The sequence below is a fragment of the Bombina bombina genome, chromosome 1 (genome assembly GCF_027579735.1).
Source record: "Bombina bombina isolate aBomBom1 chromosome 1, aBomBom1.pri, whole genome shotgun sequence".
In the NCBI taxonomy this organism is placed as follows: Eukaryota; Metazoa; Chordata; class Amphibia; order Anura; family Bombinatoridae; genus Bombina; species Bombina bombina.
Window position 1 is genome coordinate 812,557,628 of NC_069499.1, and position 20,048 is coordinate 812,577,675.

Sequence of the window (20,048 nt, forward strand, 5' to 3'; positions counted from 1 at the left end):
AAAATTCTGCTACTGATCTAGATGTTTGTTCCCTTATAATGTTATTTTTGAGAACAGATTCATCCAGTCTCCAGCAATATTTGGTTGCCAGGGCTGAGATCCAAGAGATTTCCAAGGCAGACATAGAGTGGTCCGCCCATGGGGTAGGTGTGATGTATGTAGAGTTTGCTAAGTGTAAGCTACGTTGATCTAAAAAAATATAGTGAATTCTAGAGAGGGTTTTATTTTGGCAGGAATAAAAAAAATTATATGCCTTTGATTGAGGGTGCTGAAGTCTCCACTCATCTATTAAAGATAGTGTTTGCAATTTAGAATTAATAATTTGAAGTACCGATCTGAGCACACTGCTTTGCTTATTAGAGCAATCTAGACCCGGTGAAAGAGCAACATTGAAATCTCCTGCCAAAATGGTGACTTCCAGTGTTAATAATTGGTCATAGGTTTTCTTAAAGAATTTGGCCTGGTTTTTGTTTGGTGAATAAATGTTGAAGAGTTACCAGCTGGTTGAATAAAAGACCCACTAGTATAAGAAGTCTTCCCTCATCATGCTGATATTTAGATATAAGTTGAAAGGGAAGTCTTCTGTGGAGCAGAATTCCTACTCCATTTGTTTTGGAGCTGTTCTGGTTGAAGAAACCAACTGGGTAAGTACTGGAGGAGTATGCGGGAGCGTGGCGCTACAAAAGTGCGTTTCCTGCAAATATATAAAATACCCTGTCTGCTTTTGGAACCAATTTAGTGCTATTAAGTGTTTTGTAGGGGAATTAAGTCCCTTCACATTTTGAGAAATGATTTTAAAAAGTGGGTGAAATAATTTATTTTAATAATTACTGGCATGTAATTAGGCATTGCGTTTCTTGTGCTTTGCTTGTGGCATTTTAAGAGGCATCATTGCAATGTCTTAAAAACACACTATGCCAAAATATAACTTTTTAACCATAGATTTGTAAACCTTTTTTTCTGTTTTTTTTTTATTATTGTTTTTATTAAAAGTTACATTTTATGTAATGAACTTGAGGTTGCACCTTAATTATGGAAAACCTACTGGCATGGGAAAAAAATCACAGAATTTTTTTTGAGCAATATATTGTAATTTAAATTTGTCTCCTTAACATCCAGAAACCATCATATTGAGATAAACAGCTCTCAAGCTAAATTTGCCTAAACAAAGAAGTTTAGAGAATCAGGCCCTTATATACATAAGTGTATTTGCCCTTACTAAGCAAGTGCTATGAGGATTCTTCCATTCTTTTGTTTTTGTTTTTTTGCTTTTTTTGTAATTTATTGTTATATTTCATTTGACATTTTCTCACCTCATTGATATAAATGGAACATATGTCTAAGATATAATTTCCTTGGTATTCACCAAATATGTTTTTGTTTAGTAAATCCAGACAATGCTATGAGAAACATTATTGGGTTGATTTATTAATGTGGGAACGGACATGATCCGCTGTAGCGATCAGGTCTGCCGCAGATTGATAAATGCAGACAGCACATTAGAAATGCTTGTGCAATGCAGATTCGCGACCAATCGGCCGCTAGCAGGGGGTGCCTCAGAGGTTGCGGACGAGTTAAGAAGCAACGATCTTAAGACTGCTGCTTCTTAACTCTTGTTTCCGTAGAGCCTGAAGGCTCGCACAGAAATAGATGTATTAGGCTGAATACGGGGCTTATTAAATCGGACCCTTTGTGTAGACGCATACGTACAGAAAATAAGTAGTCTTAATATATAATTGAAGAAAAAGTTTTTTTTCTAAACATATATCTCTCTATCATTACATTTTGTTTAATTCTTGTCATGACTTCTGTATTTTATGTGCTTTTTTTCAGCGTGACAGGATAACAAGTTTTAGAAAATCCAATGTAAAAAAGGAGAAAACCTTTAATTCAACATCCCACCGATTCTCAGATATCAGTGACAGAGTTTCCCGCACCTCAACAACTCTTTGATGAGCGCTCATTGAATCTTTCTGAAAAGGAAATTATGGATCTTTTTGAGAAAATGATGGTAAGTTTCCAAAATGTTTTTTTTGTCAAGTGTTCTTAATAAAAGGTTTATCTCAACAAAATGGCACTTATAATAATGACTGTGAGGTCTGCATAGTTATTATAAAGGAACAGTAAACTCTATTCTACTATCAAATTTGCCTAATTCTCTTAGTATACTTTGTTGAAGGAGCAGCAATGCACTACTGGGAGTTAGCTGAACAGATTGGGTGAGCCAATAACAAGAGGCATATATGTGCAGACACCAATCAGCAGATAGCTTCCTGCAGTATATTGTTACTCCTGAGCCTATCTAGATATTATTTTCAGTAAATAATACAACAAAATGAAGCAAATTAGAAAATAGTAGTAAAATGGAAATTTGTTTAAGATTGCATGCTCTATCTGAATCAAGAGGATTGAGGGCTAGATTACAAGTGGAGGGTTAAATTATCATCCGTTTGATTAATCAGCCATTACAAGTAGCTGTTTTTTTCTACCGCAAGTTCGCGATAGCAATTAGCGCTTATAAAATTAACCAGAGATCTCTGGTTCATTTTATAAATGTGTCCCAAATGGCCCCAAAATACTGTCTATCATATTTTATTAAACAATAAAGATAGCAGTATCTTTATTTCTTCATAAAATAACTGCACTAGACAGTATTTTGGGGTTAATTTTGGTGGGGGCACTGAAATGTGCGTTTACATTGTGGTCTATGGGAACTGTGTGTTCCCTGTAAATATATACGTATATGCTTATATACATATATATTTATGTGTTAAGATGTGTATATACACATATTAACACATCAATTTTAGACATGTGCGTTTCGTTCCAAATTGAAATTCGGACGAATCTGTCAAATTCGGAGCTTTGGATTGATTAAAATTTTCGAATTACCGTAGCACCAAAACTAACAAATAAATCTGAATTAGTTAGGATGGCCTAGGACTAATCACAATTACTAAAATTGTACAGTATATTAGGTTATATCACTCTGCTATGGGTTACACCTAATATTACAGTACATAATAATAGTCTAATACACAGCACATCCCACCTAAAAAATACCGAACTTCCGAATTAACTAATCAAATCCGAACTGAATACATCCAAATTTATTCAAATCCGAATGCATTTGAATGTATCCGAATTCAAATTGATCCGAAAACAAAATTCAAAAACATCCGAATCGATCAGAAACAAATTTTTCCGCCACGCACAAGTCTAATAAATATATATGTATATAAGCATATACATATATATTTATATTTGCTGCCATTGCTGCGCTACTTACCCCCTTCGCTGTGCTGAAGTCAGAAATGCATCAGAACAAGGCTCCCATTTGAGCCTATGGAAGCACGCTCTCGTTAACGCAATGCTTCCCACCAATGCAAACTCGAGGTCGCATTCGCATTGCTGTGAACTTGTAATACCAGTGCACATTATGAAAGTGATATTTAGTGCTCAACTTGTAATCTGGCCCTTCATTTTTACTTTACTGTCCGTTTAACAGGGACATTAAATAGCTCTTGTTATTGTGTGAAAATTGTGCTTGACCCCCCAAGGCATCAAGATCCCTGGCTCAATGTACAGCAACATCCCATCCCCAGAGAAAGCGACACAAACATTGTTTACGGTAGCAAATCTAGCCACAGCATTTATATAGAATATAACACTTTACAGATATAGAAAAATATTATTATAACCATAATAAAATAAACTTAATTTATAAACTTTATAAACAACTTAGCAGTGCTACTCCGGCTTTGTAAACCCTTGTATAGATGGCCATACCACCTAAACACAATATCTGTAATTCCTATCACCACTGTTGCTTACTATAACTCCATGGAATACTATGCCCAAGGAGGAACTTCAAGATGCTCTTCCATCACATGGATAGGCTAAGCCACTGCAAAAAAACAGAAAGAAGGAGAGCTAGCTCCCTGCCCCAACAGTGCTGTGACAATAACTTAAACTAAGAAACAATAAACAAACAAAAGGAGTGGAAAATTAATGGTGCACAAACTTTAAGGTGTGCAGCCATTTCTGCTTTTCCTTTCAAATACCTCTTTTGCCTAACCACCTGAGGTCATAGACCACTCCCACTAAATTCCCCATGTCCAGGGACCATTGTTCTCCCATGTTTCCTAAAAAAAGACATAAATAAACACGTACAAGAACAGAATTTGCTTTTTAAGAGTCCATTAAGAGAAACATTTCAAGTCCTGCCATTAACTATGCATTATGAATAGGCTGACCTTATTGCCGCTTTAAAAAGGGACACATATGAAAAATACATAAGTCAGGGTTCTCATAATGGAACATTATTCCAAACATTTTCTTTAAACAGCCCTGACATATGTATTTTTCATATGTGTCCCTTTTTAAAGCGGCGATATGGTCAGCCTAATAATGAAGGGCCAAACCCTATGAGTATCTCCTGTAAAAAGAGCTGAGTTAGCCCTGCACATTGCATAGTTAATAATGTGTACAATTCACCTAAATTAGGACAATTGCAGGTGAATTGTACATGGCATTGACTATGCATTGTGCAGGGCTAACTCAGCTCTTCTTGCAGGTGATTCTCACTGGGTTTGGCCCTTGATAATGCATAGTTAAAGGGACACCGAATCCAAATTTTTTTTCTTTCATGATTTAGATAGATCATGATATTTTAAGCAACTTTCTAATTTACTCATATTACCAATTTTTCTTTATTCTCTTGGTATCTTTATTTTAAATGCAAGAATGTAAGTTTAGATGCCGGCCCATTTTTGGTGAACAACCTGGGTTGTCCTTGCTGATTGGTGGATAAATTCATCCACCAATAAAAAAGTGCTGTCCAGAGTGCTGAATTAAGAAAAAACTTAGATGCCTTCTTTTTCAATTAAAGATAGCCAAAGAACGAATACAAAATGATAATAGGAGTAAATTAGAAAGTTGCTTAAAATGTAATGTTTAACTGAATCACAAAAGAAAAATTTTGGGTTCAGTGTTCCTTTAATGAAATATTTCAAATCACTTACAATTCACTTACAATTCACCTGCAATTCATCTCTTTGTGAATAGAGGTTTATGGGAAAAAGAACATTTTTTACACAAATGCAAAATATATTAAATGTCCTTTTAACTGTTTGCTCACTGGCTAATAAGCACAACTTGTGCTACTTTATTGTTGGACAGTTACATGGCTCTCAAAAAAAAAACTTTTTTTTCCCATCAGTACATGAATATCTATTTTACAAAATAAACAAATAAATAAGGTTTTAAAGGGACATTCAAATGCAATAATACACAATTACAAAAATGCTTACTTGCAAGGGTGAAATATATATTTAAAGGAACATCAAAATTTTATTTCATGATTCATACCGAGCATACAATTTTGAACAACTTTATAATTTACTTCTATTATCTAATTTGCTTTCTTTGTTCTCTTGGCATCCTTTGTTGAAAAATTGGTGTCACATATATACTTCTTATGGTGGCTTACTGATGTGTTCAGCTAACTCCCAGTAGTGCATTTCTGGTCCTTCAATAAAAGATACCAAGAGAATGAAGCAATATTGATACAAGAAGTAAATTGGAAAGCTGATTAAAATTGTATGCTCGATATGATACGTAAGAAAAAATTTGGGCTTCATGTCCCTTTAAATTCACATACTAGGCAAACTCCCATGCTGCCTCTGAGACTGTTTTTGGTTTATCTAAAAGAGAATATTTTAATATTTATTACAATGCTTTTTGTTTTAGAAATATTCTTATGCTGTATAAACCAACTTTTTGGTAATGGCATCAATTGCACTTCCTATTTGATTGACTTTAAATTTATATATTTTTAGATAATTTCTTGTAACGACGTTTCATAGCTGCTCCTTCATATATATGATGGTTTTTATGAGCACAATATTTAAAGGGAAACCAAAAGTAAAAATGAAACTTATATGATTACAATTTACTTCCATTATCAAAATGTGCACAATATTATTAATATTATTTATTTATAAAGCGCCAACATATTACTCAGTGTTGTAACATTTAGTATACAGTTATAGAGTACAATAATCTGAGGACATTTACATAGATCACTGTAAGCTGTAAACCATCTTTACATAAAGTGATCAACAGGACAGGTGGACTTGTGAGCTTATAATCTAAAGGAAGTACATGGGGGAGTTTTAGTTGAAAGAATCATGAGTAGTAGAGACATTTTACAGTAAGTTGTATACATCCTTGAACAAATATGTTTTTAAGGAACACTTAAAGTTATTGGGACTAGAGGCAAGCCTAACTGAGCGAGGCAAGGCGTTCCATATGAGGGGTGTAGTTCTAGTAAAGTCTTGTAGACAAGAGTGTAATTAGACATGAGGAGAGAAGTAGGTCTTGGACAAGGGGAGGGTGATGATTGGGGAGTATTTACAGACAAGGGAAGAAACATAGAAGGGTGCCATTTTTGGTGAGGCCTTTGTATGTTAGGGTCAAGATTTTTATTTTTATTCTTGAGGCTAAGGGAAGCTAGTGGAGGTGCAGCAGATGTGGAGCAATGCTTAAGGAAAATGAGCCTGACAGAGGCATTTATATGGATTGCAGTTGGACAGGCGGTAGGTAGCTTGGGAGACCAGAGAAGACAGATTTGCAGTAGTCAAGGCGGGAAATTATAAGGGAGTGGATAAGAATCTTAGTTGTGTCTTGAGTGAGGTTCTGATAAATTTTAGAGGTATTTTTTCAGGTAGAAGTGGCAGAAGTTAGCTAAGGACTTAATGTGAGGAGCAAAAGAAAGTTCTGGGTCAAGTATGACACCAAGGCGCCAAGCCTGGGGGGTTGTCCACAGTAAATGAGATTTGGGGAATGGGGAGACTGGTAGAGAAAGGAAATATAAATTTTAGAGATGATCAGCTTCAGGTAGTGAGAAGCCATCCGGTATGAGATATTAGCTAACAGTTGGTGACACAAGTAATCAGATAAGTGGAAAAGCCTGGTGCAGAAAGGTAGATTTATGTGTTCTAAGCATAAAAGGGAAAGGGGACCTATAACTGAATCTTGAGGTAACCCAACAGAGAGGGATAGAGGTGAGGAGGAAGAAGTTTAGAGGCCAAGGGAAGAAGAGAGATTGGGCAATAGTTGAAAGGGGATGCTGGATCGAGTTAAGGGTTTTTAAAGGACCAGTCAACACATTAGATTTGCATAATCAACAAATGCAAGATGACAAGAAAATTCAATAGCACTTAGTCTGAACTTCAAATGAGTAGTAGATTTTTTATAACACATTTCAAAGTTATGTATATTTCCACTCCCCTTGTACCATGTGATAGCAAACAGCCCATCACAAATGCATATAAGTATAGTCTGTGAATTCTTGCACATGCTCAGTAGGATCTGGTGACTCAAAAATTGTAAATACAAAAGACTGTGCACATTTTTTTTAATGGAAGTAAATTAAAAAGTTGTTTAAAATTACATGCTGTATCTGAATCATGAAAATGTAATTTAACCTGAGTGTCCCTTTAAGAGTAGGTGAGATTAGAGCATGTTTAAAGGATGATGGAAATGTACCAGATTTAAGGGAAAGGTTGAATGTGTGTGTGATGATGGGTGTACGAGTAGGTGAAAGGGAAGATAGCAGTTATGAGAGAATAGGATCAAGGGGACAGGTAGTAAGATAGGAAAATGAAAGGAGAGCAGAAACTTCCTCCTATGTAACATGATTGAATGAGTTTTGGGTTAGGCTGAGTTTGAAAGTTTGCAGTGATTTATGAGGATGTTGTTGGGATAGGAGGTTATTTCATGTCGGATGGAGTCAATTTTGATTTTGAAATGTATTGAAAAGTCATGTGCTGTTAGAGAAGTGGTAATGATAGGAGAGGGAGGGCACAGGAGGGTATTAAATGTGGAGAAAAGACATCTAGGATTGTGGGCTATAGATTAAATTATAATTGAAAAGTAGTTTTGTTTGGAGAGGTTGAGGGTGGATGAGTAGGAGTGCAGAATAAATTTGTAATGCAAGAAGTTGGAAGAGGAACAAGATTTCCTCCAGTGCCATTCTGCAGTATGGGTACATTTTTGCTAGTAGCTTGTCAAATGTGTGTACCAAGGTTGTGAGTGCTTCTGTCAGGGTGAAAGCTAGGGAAGGACGGGCTATTTTGTCAAGGGTAGAGGTCAGAATGTAACTGTACAAAGAGATTGATTCTTCAGAACAGGAAAGGGAGGAGATTGCATGGAGCAGGAGGTTTAGAGTGTGAGAGAGTAGTTCTGTGTTTATGGTTAGTACATTTCTATGGAGTCTATTTGAAGGGACAGGTGGTGGGTGTGCAGTCGATGTAATGATGCTGCATTTAAAGAGATGGTGGTAAGGAATGGGTAGTTAGTAAACTGAGAAACAGTACAATGGTGACCGAAGATTAGGTCAGTTAGACTTTCTTTGTGAGTGGGGGAATTAGGCTACTGTGAGAGGCTATATGATGAAGTGAGCTCCAGGAGCTTTAGGGTAAACAATGGGAATATTAAGGGCCCCAAGAATGAGGGCAGGTAATAAGGTAGCCCTGAGGCAAAGTGTTAAAGGGAAAGGATGGATAACCCAGGGGGGGTGATTGATGACAGCAACATGAACAGATAGGGGTTAGATTAAACAAATTTTATGGACTTCGAAAGAAGAGAATGTGAGGGAAGAATGGAGGGTATGTGTTGAAAGGTACAACGGTAGGAGAGAAGGATGCCAACACTGCCTCATCATTTTAAATACACACTTTCTGAGGCACTATCTCCTACTCCTACTCCTACTGATCATGTGAAAGGGTTCACAGTATATATTTATATCCATTTGTAACTGGTTGATGGCTGTCACATGATACAGGGTGGCAGAGAAAATGAAATTACCTTTGAAATTACAAAGTAGCATATGTGTAATGATAAGCATTGTATTATTACATTAGAATATCCCTTTAATATACCTTTCTTTCATGACAGAGCATACAATTTGTTTTTCCAATTTACTTCTATTATCAAATGTGCTTCATTCCCATAATATTCTTTGTTGAAGAGATACCTAGGTAAGTAGTGTACACATGTTTGGAGCACTACAAGGCAGAACACAATTGATGCCATCTAGAGTTCTTGCTAATGTATAAAATTGTTGCAAAACTTCTGCCATATAATGCTGCAGACACATGCACGCTCCTGAGCTTGATTATCTGATTTTCAACAAAGGATAACAAGAGAACAAAGAACGTTAAATAATAAAAGTAAATTAGAATAAGTGTGTGCTCTATTTGAATCATGAAAGAAAATGTTGGGGTTTTATGTCCCTTTAACGACCGTGACATACCCTGTACGTTGCTGGTAATTGGTCATTAAGGGATTGTGTGGCTATAACAGTGCAGGTCTCTCCTCCCTACATCTGGTTGGCTTGCTAAAATAGCTATTAAAACAGCACCCCCATAGAAAGACCAGCGATGTACAGGATATGATGCAGGTCATTAAGGGGTTAATAAGTCACTGTGTAGCTCAGGAAGTTTTTGATTTATGATGAAAGATTTAAGATTATTGCAATGTGCTATTGCAGACTAAATACTGTAAATAAAATTAATTTATTCTCTATGATTCCCTAAAACAAAAAGACTATAATAGTTACTAATGTGCGAGAAGACATTATCCGCTGTAGCGAATTATGTCCTCCGCACATCAATAAATGCTGACGGCATTTATCATTGTACAAGCATTTCTAGTGAAATGCTTGTGCAATGCCACCCCCCTGCACATTCGCGTCCAATCGGCCGCTAGCAGGAGGTGTCAATCAACCCGATTCTATCCTCTTACGACCGTTGCTTCTTAATTTCCGCTTCAGGCGGACCTGAAGCGGAGTGGGTCGAAAGCAGCATCGGCTGCTTCATAAATCGATTCCTCAGGCCGCTTAGGCAAGGACCAGCTTAAGGGTTAAGGCCTTAAGGCAGAGGGAAGAGTAGAAGGACTCTCTTTTGCCCTCTATTTATAATAGTGCGCCACTTGTAATCTGGCCTTCTGTCAGGATAAATAAAAACCTTATGATAAGGCTTTCGAGTACTTTCTTCTAAATTCCCCTTTAATACTGTTTCTTTCTTCACAGAGGGCGGGCAGGCAGTTTTGAACAAGATATAATATGTAGTTTTCTGTTAAGCTACAGTATATTACAAACACCTTTCACAATCTTTGCAGCACACTTAGCATAAACAAAGGTTAAAATAACCTGCAGCGCCTTTTCATTGTTTAAAGAACACAATGATTAGATCAGATTTAATATTCTCCACATTAAAGAAAACAAGATATTAAGGATATTATGTGATTTGGTTGGAACTATCATTTCAAAAGCATTTTATAATCCTAAATGCATGATCTTTGTTTTAACAGCTTTCTACTTATTCTGAATTGGTTGAGTCATTCTCTATTAACAAAGGGCTAAAACATTGCTAAATATATCAACTTTAATAGATGCTATGAGTGTAAATAGATTAGGCATAATAGATAAAATTAAAACAAATAAAATGCTTCATATAAAAAAAGCTTGACACTTATTTGTCTTTTAGTAAAACCTTATTTGTTTTCAATTATTTTACTGTATATCCATTTACATAGACACTTGAGGGCTCAAGCATTGGAGGGCATGGTAGGACAAGCAATTCTCAAGGGGAAATATAATGGTATTTCCCCCCTCACCAAACTTCCCTTATAGCTTTAATTAATCCCTGCCCATATGCGTTATGAGAGAACCACATTACATCCCCTCAACATTACTGCAAATACACCATTAGGCATTATACCATGCACATTGTCTATGTCTGCCTGGCTGCATGCTCATTATCTATGTCTGCCTGGGTGCATGCTCATTATCTATATCTGCCTGGGTGCATGCTCATTATCTATGTCTGCCTGGGTGCATGCTCATTATCTATGTCTGCCTGGGTGCATGCACATTGTCTATGTCTGCCTGGGTGCATGCACATTGTCTATGTCTGCCTGGGTGCATGCACATTGTCTATGTCTGCCTGGGTGCATGCACATTGTCTATGTCTGCCTGGGTGCATGCACATTGTCTATGTCTGCCTGGGTGCATGCACATTGTCTATGTCTGCCTGGGTGCATGCACATTGTCTATATCTGCCTGGCTGCATGCTCATTATCTATGTCTGCCTGGGTGCATGCACATTGTCTATGTCTGCCTGGGTGCATGCACATTGTCTATGTCTGCCTAGGTGCATGCACATTGTCTATGTCTGCCTGGGTGCATGCACATTGTCTATGTCTGCCTGGGTGCATGCACATTGTCTATGTCTACCTGGGTGCATGCACATAGTCTATGTCTGCCTGGGGGCATGCACATTATCTATGTCTGCCTGGGTGCATGCACATTGTCTATGTCTACCTGGGTGCATGCACATTGTCTATGTCTACCTGGGTGCATGCACATAGTCTATGTCTGCCTGGGGGCATGCACATTATCTATGTCTGCCTGGGTGCATGCACATTGTCTATGTCTGCCTGGGTGCATGCACATTGTCTTTGTCTGCCTGGGTGCATGCACATTGTCTATGTCTGCCTGGGTGCATGCACATTGTCTATGTCTCCCTGGGTGCATGCACATTGTCTATGTCTGCCTTGGTGCATGCTCATTGTCTATGTCTGCCTGTGCACATGTTCATTGCGTATGTCTGTCTGTGCGCATGCACATTGTCTATGTCTGCCTGTGTGCATGCACATTGTCTATGTCTGCCTGTGTGAATGCACATTGTCTATGTCTGCCTGTGCGCATCAAATTGTCTATGTCTATCTGTGCGCATGGACATTGTATATGTCTGCCTGTGCACATGTGCATTGTGTATGTCTGCCTGTGTGCATGCACATTGTCTGGAATGCTATTGATAATGCAGGGTGCACAGAATAGCACACAATTTAGCACAACTGGACATCTGTGTGTATGTACAGTATGTGTATACTACTTTGGCCCTTCCCAGTCAAACACCTTGTCATATATCATATTACTTTAAAACAATGTGAACACCAGTTTTTATTTTAAAAGTAGAAATAGTTTAAATCATTTTGTTCTGCTGTATACAATTTTAAAGGTTTCCAATTTACTTCTATTTTAAAATTTGCTTCATTCCCATTTTACTCTTTGTTAAGATACCTAGGTAGATGTCTGGAGCACTACATGGAAGGAAATAGTGCTGCCATTTTGTGCTCTTGTAAAAGTATAAACACTTGCAAAACTGATGCTATATAGTGCTCCAGACACGTGCACGCTCCTGAGCTTATGTCCCTGATTTTCAACAAATGATACACAGAGCAGGATGAAAATCTAATATTAGAAGTAAATTAGAAAGTTGCATAAAATTTCATGTTCTATCTGAATCATGAAAGAAAATGTATGGGTTTAATTTCTTTTTAATGGACTTTCTGATGTTAAAAAACAGTGTACGTTGATTGCTAATCTGGTGATCAGAGTTATCAAAATCAGGATGATGAGGTTCTAGAATCATATGGTGTTAATACTGGATCTTCTGTAGAGAATGTATTTATTCTCCTATAACTCTATATTTAACCCCCGATTAATCTCAGTAGATTATTTCCAACCGCTTTAAAAGGGACATAATTATGCAATAATAAGATGCTCCAATGTGTAACTATTTATTTAACCCCAGCAAAGCGTTAAACACATAGGGCTAGATTACACAAAAATGTTAGCAATATGGTGTGTTAACATTGTTTCCATTTTTTCACACATATTACAAGTTATTTTTTATCGCTCAAGTGATTGTCTACTGTGCACTAATATTTGCAATTTGTTTAGTGTGTGTATGTGTATATATATATATATATATATACACACACACATTTTTTATAATTTAACTCTGAAAATTGATGTTTTTCTAAATTTGAATGAGTTTCTATAAAGTAATGGGCATCGCCATTTTTTAACTTAAGTTGCCCCTTATCTGTTTTCCCTGCTGAAAGGACAGATACTCTAAAACGTTTTCCACACAGCTTTGCTTGCATAGAGATAAATAGAAAACTAGATCAAACATGATGGTGCCAATTACTTTATAGAAACAGAACACTTACACATATGTTAAACATTTAAACAGCTAATATAATTGTAAAAATAGATCTACATATTACTCTAAGGCTAATCTTTGCGTTGAATACATCATTATGTTTAGAGTGTATGTACTGTTTAAAATCCCTTTAACCATTTATAGATACATTCAGGATCTTCAAATGAAAGTACCAATAAATTACTGGGCAGTTGTATCAGTGTCACGCCACACGGTTGTGATAAAATTAACATTTATGTGTTTCCATTCTAAAGTCTTTCTGTCTGCGCAATAGGAAATCTTACGGCTAGATTTAGAGTTTTGTCGGTAACGACCCGCGTAGCTAACGCTGGCTTTTTTCTGGCCGCACCTTTAAAATAACTCTGGTATTGAGAGTCCACAGAATGGCTGCGTTAGGCTCCAAAAAAAGGAGCGTAGAGCATATTTAACGCCACTGCAACTCTCAATACCAGAGTTGCTTACGGATGCGGCCAGCTTCAAAAACGTGCTCGTGCATGATTCCCCCATAGGAAACAATGGGGCTGTTTGAGCTGAAAAAAAACCTAACACCTGCAAAAAAGCCGCGTTCAGCTCCTAACGCAGCCCCATTGTTTGCTATGGGGAAACACTTCCTACGTCTGCACCTAACACTCTAACACAGTGCTTTCCAAACTGTGTGTCGGGACACACTAGTGTGTCAGCAGCAGTGTGTAGGTGTGTCCCTGCTTCAGCACAATTTTTTTTAAATTTAATTTTAAAAAATTTTTTTTCTTGGTTTCTGACTTTCCGCCTGCCTGCTATGCATATCACAAGGTTGACACATGATTGATACCTAGTGGGTCACAGATCATCTTAACCAATTGGCGCAGCTCAGTGGGGACTGAAACTATTCCCATTGGCGGCTTTGGCGGCACATTGGCTCCTGACTGCACGTGTAGTCTCCTTAATCGGCTTGTGACTGCATGTGTAGTCAGTGAGTGGGACAGCAGTGTGTTTGCAGCGAGGGCAGTAGTCAGTAGGGCTCACGGAGCTCTGAGGGTGGCAGCTTAAACGCTGAGCTGAAGTCAGAGGGGTTTTCTTGCAGCTAGCTCCCAGTAGTGCATTGCTGCTCCTGCTCTTGATATATGGAAAGGAAGTGGAAGCTTAAAAATGCTTGATGATGAAATGCGAGTGTCTTTATCTAATATTCCACTAAATATTCAGAAATTGTGTTCATCCCATCAACCTCATGAATCCCATTAAAATAGTAAGTAGCTATTGGTGTTATTAAACTTTTTTTTAATTCTTGCACATACAGTACTGTTACTTGTAAATACATTGTTATTATATAATTTATGTATGTGTACAAGTTAGTTTAACCTCCTTTTTGCTAGTACAACTGAATTAATTACCGTGTCGCAAAATGATGTAGGTCTAAAAAGTGTGTCACCAACATGAAAAGTTTGGAAAGCTCTGCTCTAACATGTACCCCGAGTCTAAACACCCCTAACCTTACACGTATTAACCCCTATTCTGCCGCCCCCGCTATCGCTGACCCCTGTATATTATTTTAAACCGCCGCTACTGACATTATCCCTATGTACCCCTAATCTGCTGCCCCTAACACCGCCGACCCCTATATTATATTTATTAACCCCTAATCTGCCCCCCACAACGTCGCCTCCACCTGTCTACACTTATTAACCCCTAATCTGCCGACCGGACCGCACCGCTATTATTACAAAGTTATTAACCCCTAATCCGCCTCACTAACCCTATAATAAATAGTATTAACCCCTAATCTGCCCTCCCTAACATCGCCGACACCTAACTTCAATTATTAACCCCTAATCTGCCGACCGGAGCTCACCGCTATTCTAATAAATGTATTAACCCCTAAAGCTAAGTCTAACCCTAACACCCCCCTAAATTACATATAATTTTAATCTAACGAAATTAATTAACTCTTATTAAATAAATTATTCCTATTTAAAGCTAAATACTTACCTGTAAAATAAATCCTAATATAGCTACAATATAAATTATAATTATATTATAGCTATTTTAGGATTAATATTTATTTTACAGGTAACTTTGTATTTATTTTAACCAGGTACAATAGCTATTAAATAGTTAAGAACTATTTAATAGCTAAAATAGTTAAAATAATTACAAATTTACCTGTAAAATAAATCCTAACCTAATTTACAATTAAACCTAACACTACACTATCAATAAATAAATTAAATACAATTCCTACAAATAAATACAATGAAATAAACTAACTAAAGTACAAAAAATAAAAAAGAACTGTTACAAAAATAAAAAAATATTTACAAACATTAGAAAAATATTACAACAATTTTAAACTAATTACACCTACTCTAAGCCCCCTAATAAAATAACAAAGCCCCCCAAAATAAAAAAAATGCCCTACCCTATTCTAAATTACTAAAGTTCAAAGCTCTTTTACCTTACCAGCCCTGAACAGGGCCCTTTGCGGGGCATGCCCCAAGAAGTTCAGCTCTTTTGCCTGTAAAAAAAAACATACAATACCCCCCCAACATTACAACCCACCACCCACATACCCCTAATCTAACCCAAACCCCCCTTAAATAAACCTAACACTAAGCCCCTGAAGATCTTCCTACCTTATCTTCACCATACCAGGTTCACCGATCGATCCAGAAGAGCTCCTCCGATGTCCTGATCCAAGCCCAAGCGGGGGGCTGAAGAGGTCCATGATCCAGCTGAAGTCATCATCCAAGCGGGAGCTGAAGAGGTCCATGATCCGGCTGAAGTCTTCATCCAAGCGGGAGCTGAAGAGGTCCATGATCCGGATGAAGTCTTCTATCAACGGCATCTTCAATCTTCTTTCTTCGGGAGCTATCCATCCATCCGACGCGGAACATCCTCTTCTCCCGACGCCTACTCGCCGAATGACGGTTCCTTTAAATGAAGTCATCCAAGATGGCGTCCCTCGAATTCTGATTGGCTGATAGGATTCTATCAGCCAATCGGAATTAAGGTAGGAATATTCTGATTGGCTGATGGAATCCGAGGAATTCGAGGGACGCCATCTTGGATGACGTCATTTAAAGGAACTGTCATTCGGCGAGTAGGCGTCGGGAGAAGAGGATGTTCCGCGTCGGATGGAAGATGATGGCTCCCAAAGAAAGAAGATTGAAGATGCCGTTGATAGAAGACTTCATCCGGATCATGGACCTCTTCAGCTCCCGTTTGGATGAAGACTTCAGCCGGATCATGGACCTCTTCAGCTCCCGCTTGGATGATGACTTCAGCCGGATCATGGACCTCTTCAGCCCCCCGCTTGGGCTTGGATCAGGGGGTATTGTATGTTTTTTTTTACAGGCAAAGGAGCTGAACTTCTTGGGGCATGCCCCGCAAAGGGCCCTGTTCAGGGCTGGTAAGGTAAAAGAGCATTGAACTTTAGTAATTTAGAATAGGGTAGGGCATTTTTTTATTTTGGGGGGCTTTGTTATTTTATTAGGGGCTTAGAGTAGGTGTAATTAGTTAGTAGATAATTATAGGTATTTTATTTAATTTATTTATTGATAGTGTAGTGTTAGGTTTAATTGTAACTTAGGTTAGGATTTATTTTACAGGTAAATTTGTAATTATTTTAACTATTTTAGCTATTAAATAGTTATTAACTATTTAATAGCTATTGTACCTGGTTAAAATAAATACAAAGTTACCTGTAAAATAAATATTAATCCAAAAATAGCTATAATATAATTATAATTTATATTGTAGCTATATTAGGATTTATTTTACAGGTAAGTATTTAGCTTTAAATTGGAATAATTTATTTAAGAAGAGTTAATTAATTTCGTTAGATTAAAATTATATTTAATTTAGGGGGGAGTTAGTGTTAGGGTTAGACTTAGCTTTAGGGGTTAATACATTTATTAGAATAGCGGTGAGCTCCAGTCGGCAGATTAGGGGTTAATAATTGAAGTTAGGTGTCGGCAATGTTATGGAGGGCAGATTAGGGGTTAATACTATTTATTATAGGGTTAGTGAGGCGGGAGTGAGGCGGATTAGGGGTTAATAACTTTATTATAGTAGCGGTGCAGTCCGCTCGGCAGATTAGGGGTTAATAAGTGTAGGCAGGTGAAGGCGACGTTGAGGGGGGCAGATTAGGGGTTAATAAATATAATATAGGGGTCGGCGGTGTTAGGGGCAGCAGATTAGGGGTACATAAGTATAACGTAGGTGGCGGTCGGCAGATTAGGAGTTAATTATTGTAGGTAGCTGGCGGCGACGTTGTGAGGGGCAGGTTAGGGGTTAATAAATATAATATAGGGGTCGGCGGTGTTAGGGGCAGCAGATTAGGGGTACATAAGTATAACGTAGGTGGCGGTCGGCAGATTAGGGGTTAAAAAAATTTAATCGAGTGTCGGCGATGTGGGGGGGGGGCTCGGTTTAGGGGCACATAGGTAGTTTATGGGTGTTAGTGTACTTTAGAGTACAGTAGTTAAGAGCTTTATGAACCGGCGTTAGCCCAGAAAGCTCTTAACTACTGACTTTTTTCTGCGGCTGGAGTTTTGTTGTTAGAATTCTTACGCTCACTTCAGCCACAACTCTAAATACCGGAGTTAGAAAGATCCCATTGAAAAGATAGGATACGCAATTGACGTAAGGGGATCTGCGGTATGGAAAAGTCGCGGCTGAAAAGTGAGCGTTAGACCCTTTTTTGAATGACTCCAAATACCGGCGGTAGCCTAAAACCAGCGTTAGGAGCCTCTAACGCTGGTTTTCACGGCTACCGCCAAACTCCAAATCTAGGCCTTAGATAATTAACACAATTCAAAATGATCACATGACTCTTGCTTTACAGATTCAAATAGGTTTAAGGTGCATATCGGTTTACCTTGAACCCTCAGGTCAGTCAGACCAGACATTTGCTGAGGAGGTGAAAGCAGCAATGTTTCAAAGTTCCTTGCACCTTTAAAGACCTCAAGGCCAAACAGATGCTTTGCAATATCACAACCTTTATACAAACTGCCCATACAGCTAACACAGTACACACATGCTCTAAATACAGAAATAATGTGTGATTTAATCTAATAGTCAGCAGGAAAAACAGATGTGGCACACACCTCATTTCTATCTTTCTGCTGCAGTAATGAGCTTTATAAATGTATGTTTATAAGAAATAATAAAAATAAATCTGCTGAATTAAACCATAAAAGGTTTCTTCTTAATGTCTTGTTAAATCACTAACATGTATTCCCCTCTAGCTACAAATGTTTGTATAATACTGCTCAAAGGAACTGAAATTAATAATTTCCTAACAGTATAGCTTAAAATATTACTTATGTTTCCATAAAAAAATTAGAAAACTTTCTCCAAAAGGTACAGTAGGCTGTTGCTCTCTGCCAGACATAAATGAGATATAAAGTAATATAAAAGTAGATGGGATTTGACTGCCACTGTTTATCTACAGACTCCATGACTGAGATAGAGCAAATCATTTTAAACAGCTTTACAAGTTACATTTAGGGTTTGATTTATCAAGCTATGGCAGACAGGGGGGTACATATGCCTGGCGGAATTTAACATTGCACACAAGCACTATTTTGCGCTTACATACAATGCCGCTCCCTGCCCGTGAACAGCCAATCACGCACGGGCAGGAGCTGTCAATCTCCTCGGTCAGATGAGAGATGACCGCTGGTTGATAAATAGTGACTGCAAGTTCTATTGTGAGAACCTGCAGTCGTAGAGAGGCGAAGGGCTTGGTAAACCGAGCCTTTATTATCAAATTTGCTTTATTTTCTTGGTATACTTTGTTGAAGAAGCAGCAGTGCACTACTGTGAACTAAGTAGAGAAGAGAAGAGAAGAGAAGAGAGGGGCTCCACTGGGGTCAACCACCTTCGATGTTAAAGGGACAGTAAAGTCAAAATTAAACTTTCATGATTTGGATAGAGCACGCAATTTTGAACAAGTTTCCAATTTACTTCTGTTATCAAATTTGCTTTGTTCCATTGGTATCTTTTATTGAAGAGAAAAACTAGGTAGGCTGATAAGAGCTCAGGAGTGTGCACAAGGCTTTAGTACACTATGGCAGCAGTGTTTTGCAACATTGTATAACAAAGATACAAATAATGTTGCAAAACACTGTTGCCATAGATTACTAAAGACACGTGCACACTCCTGAGCGCTTATGAGCCTAACTAGTTTTACTCTTCAAGAAAAGATACCAAAGAAACAAAGCAAATTTGATAACAGAAGTAAATTGGAAGCTTGTTTAAAAAGTTATGCTCTTTCCAAATAATTTAAGTTTCATTTTGATATAGAGTAAGAAGCCAGAGGGTACAGCGCTGCAACACCTTGGAGTAGGGGTTGGCAGCTTAAGATGGTGTCAACGATTGGATATGTATTCGTATAGAGATAATAATTATTAAAATCAGTCTAAAAACAGTCTGAAATAAATCAGTGCTTTTGATAATAAAATGTGAAGTCTAATGTAACATAAATAAAAATAGAATAAAATAAATTGAAATAAAATGAATTAGACAATATTTAAGTTAGACAATATTTAAGTTATGACAATTAGTTAGGATCCTAACATACAATGGAATATATATGTGTAGTATATAAAAAATGTGCAATCTGGGTATCTATGATCTGAGCATATACAAATATTGCTAAATAAAAGACTATAGGAAAAAATTCTATAGTGTTCAGCACAAATGGAATTATATAGTCCTATGAACTGTGCAAATGATAAAAAGTCCAGATTTATATAGTGATAGTGGTAAAATAATCCATATGATTCCAACAGGGTAAAAGCGTTATTCCAAAATGGTGTCCAAAATTTTGTGGGTATAAAAATTAATTGTGTCTAATAGGTGAAAAAATAATCCAAATGATGTAGAAAAATGTGTATTCAAAATTTGAGACAAAACTGTGTGATATCACAAGTGTATCCTTAAAAAATGTGAAAAAAAGAAAAAGTAAAAAAAAATTTAAGGTAAAAA

At 37.4% G+C, this 20,048-nt stretch overlaps 1 protein-coding gene across 1 annotated transcript in view; it reads left to right on the forward strand.

Annotated features, from left to right (window-relative positions):
- Positions 1 to 20,048, forward strand: part of DIAPH2 (diaphanous related formin 2) — a 2,325,141-nt gene that overhangs the window by 263,271 nt on the left and 2,041,822 nt on the right. The window contains 2 exon segments of the mRNA XM_053699395.1: positions 1,834 to 1,878; positions 1,880 to 2,011. Coding sequence (XP_053555370.1) covers positions 1,834 to 1,878; positions 1,880 to 2,011 — 177 coding nt within the window.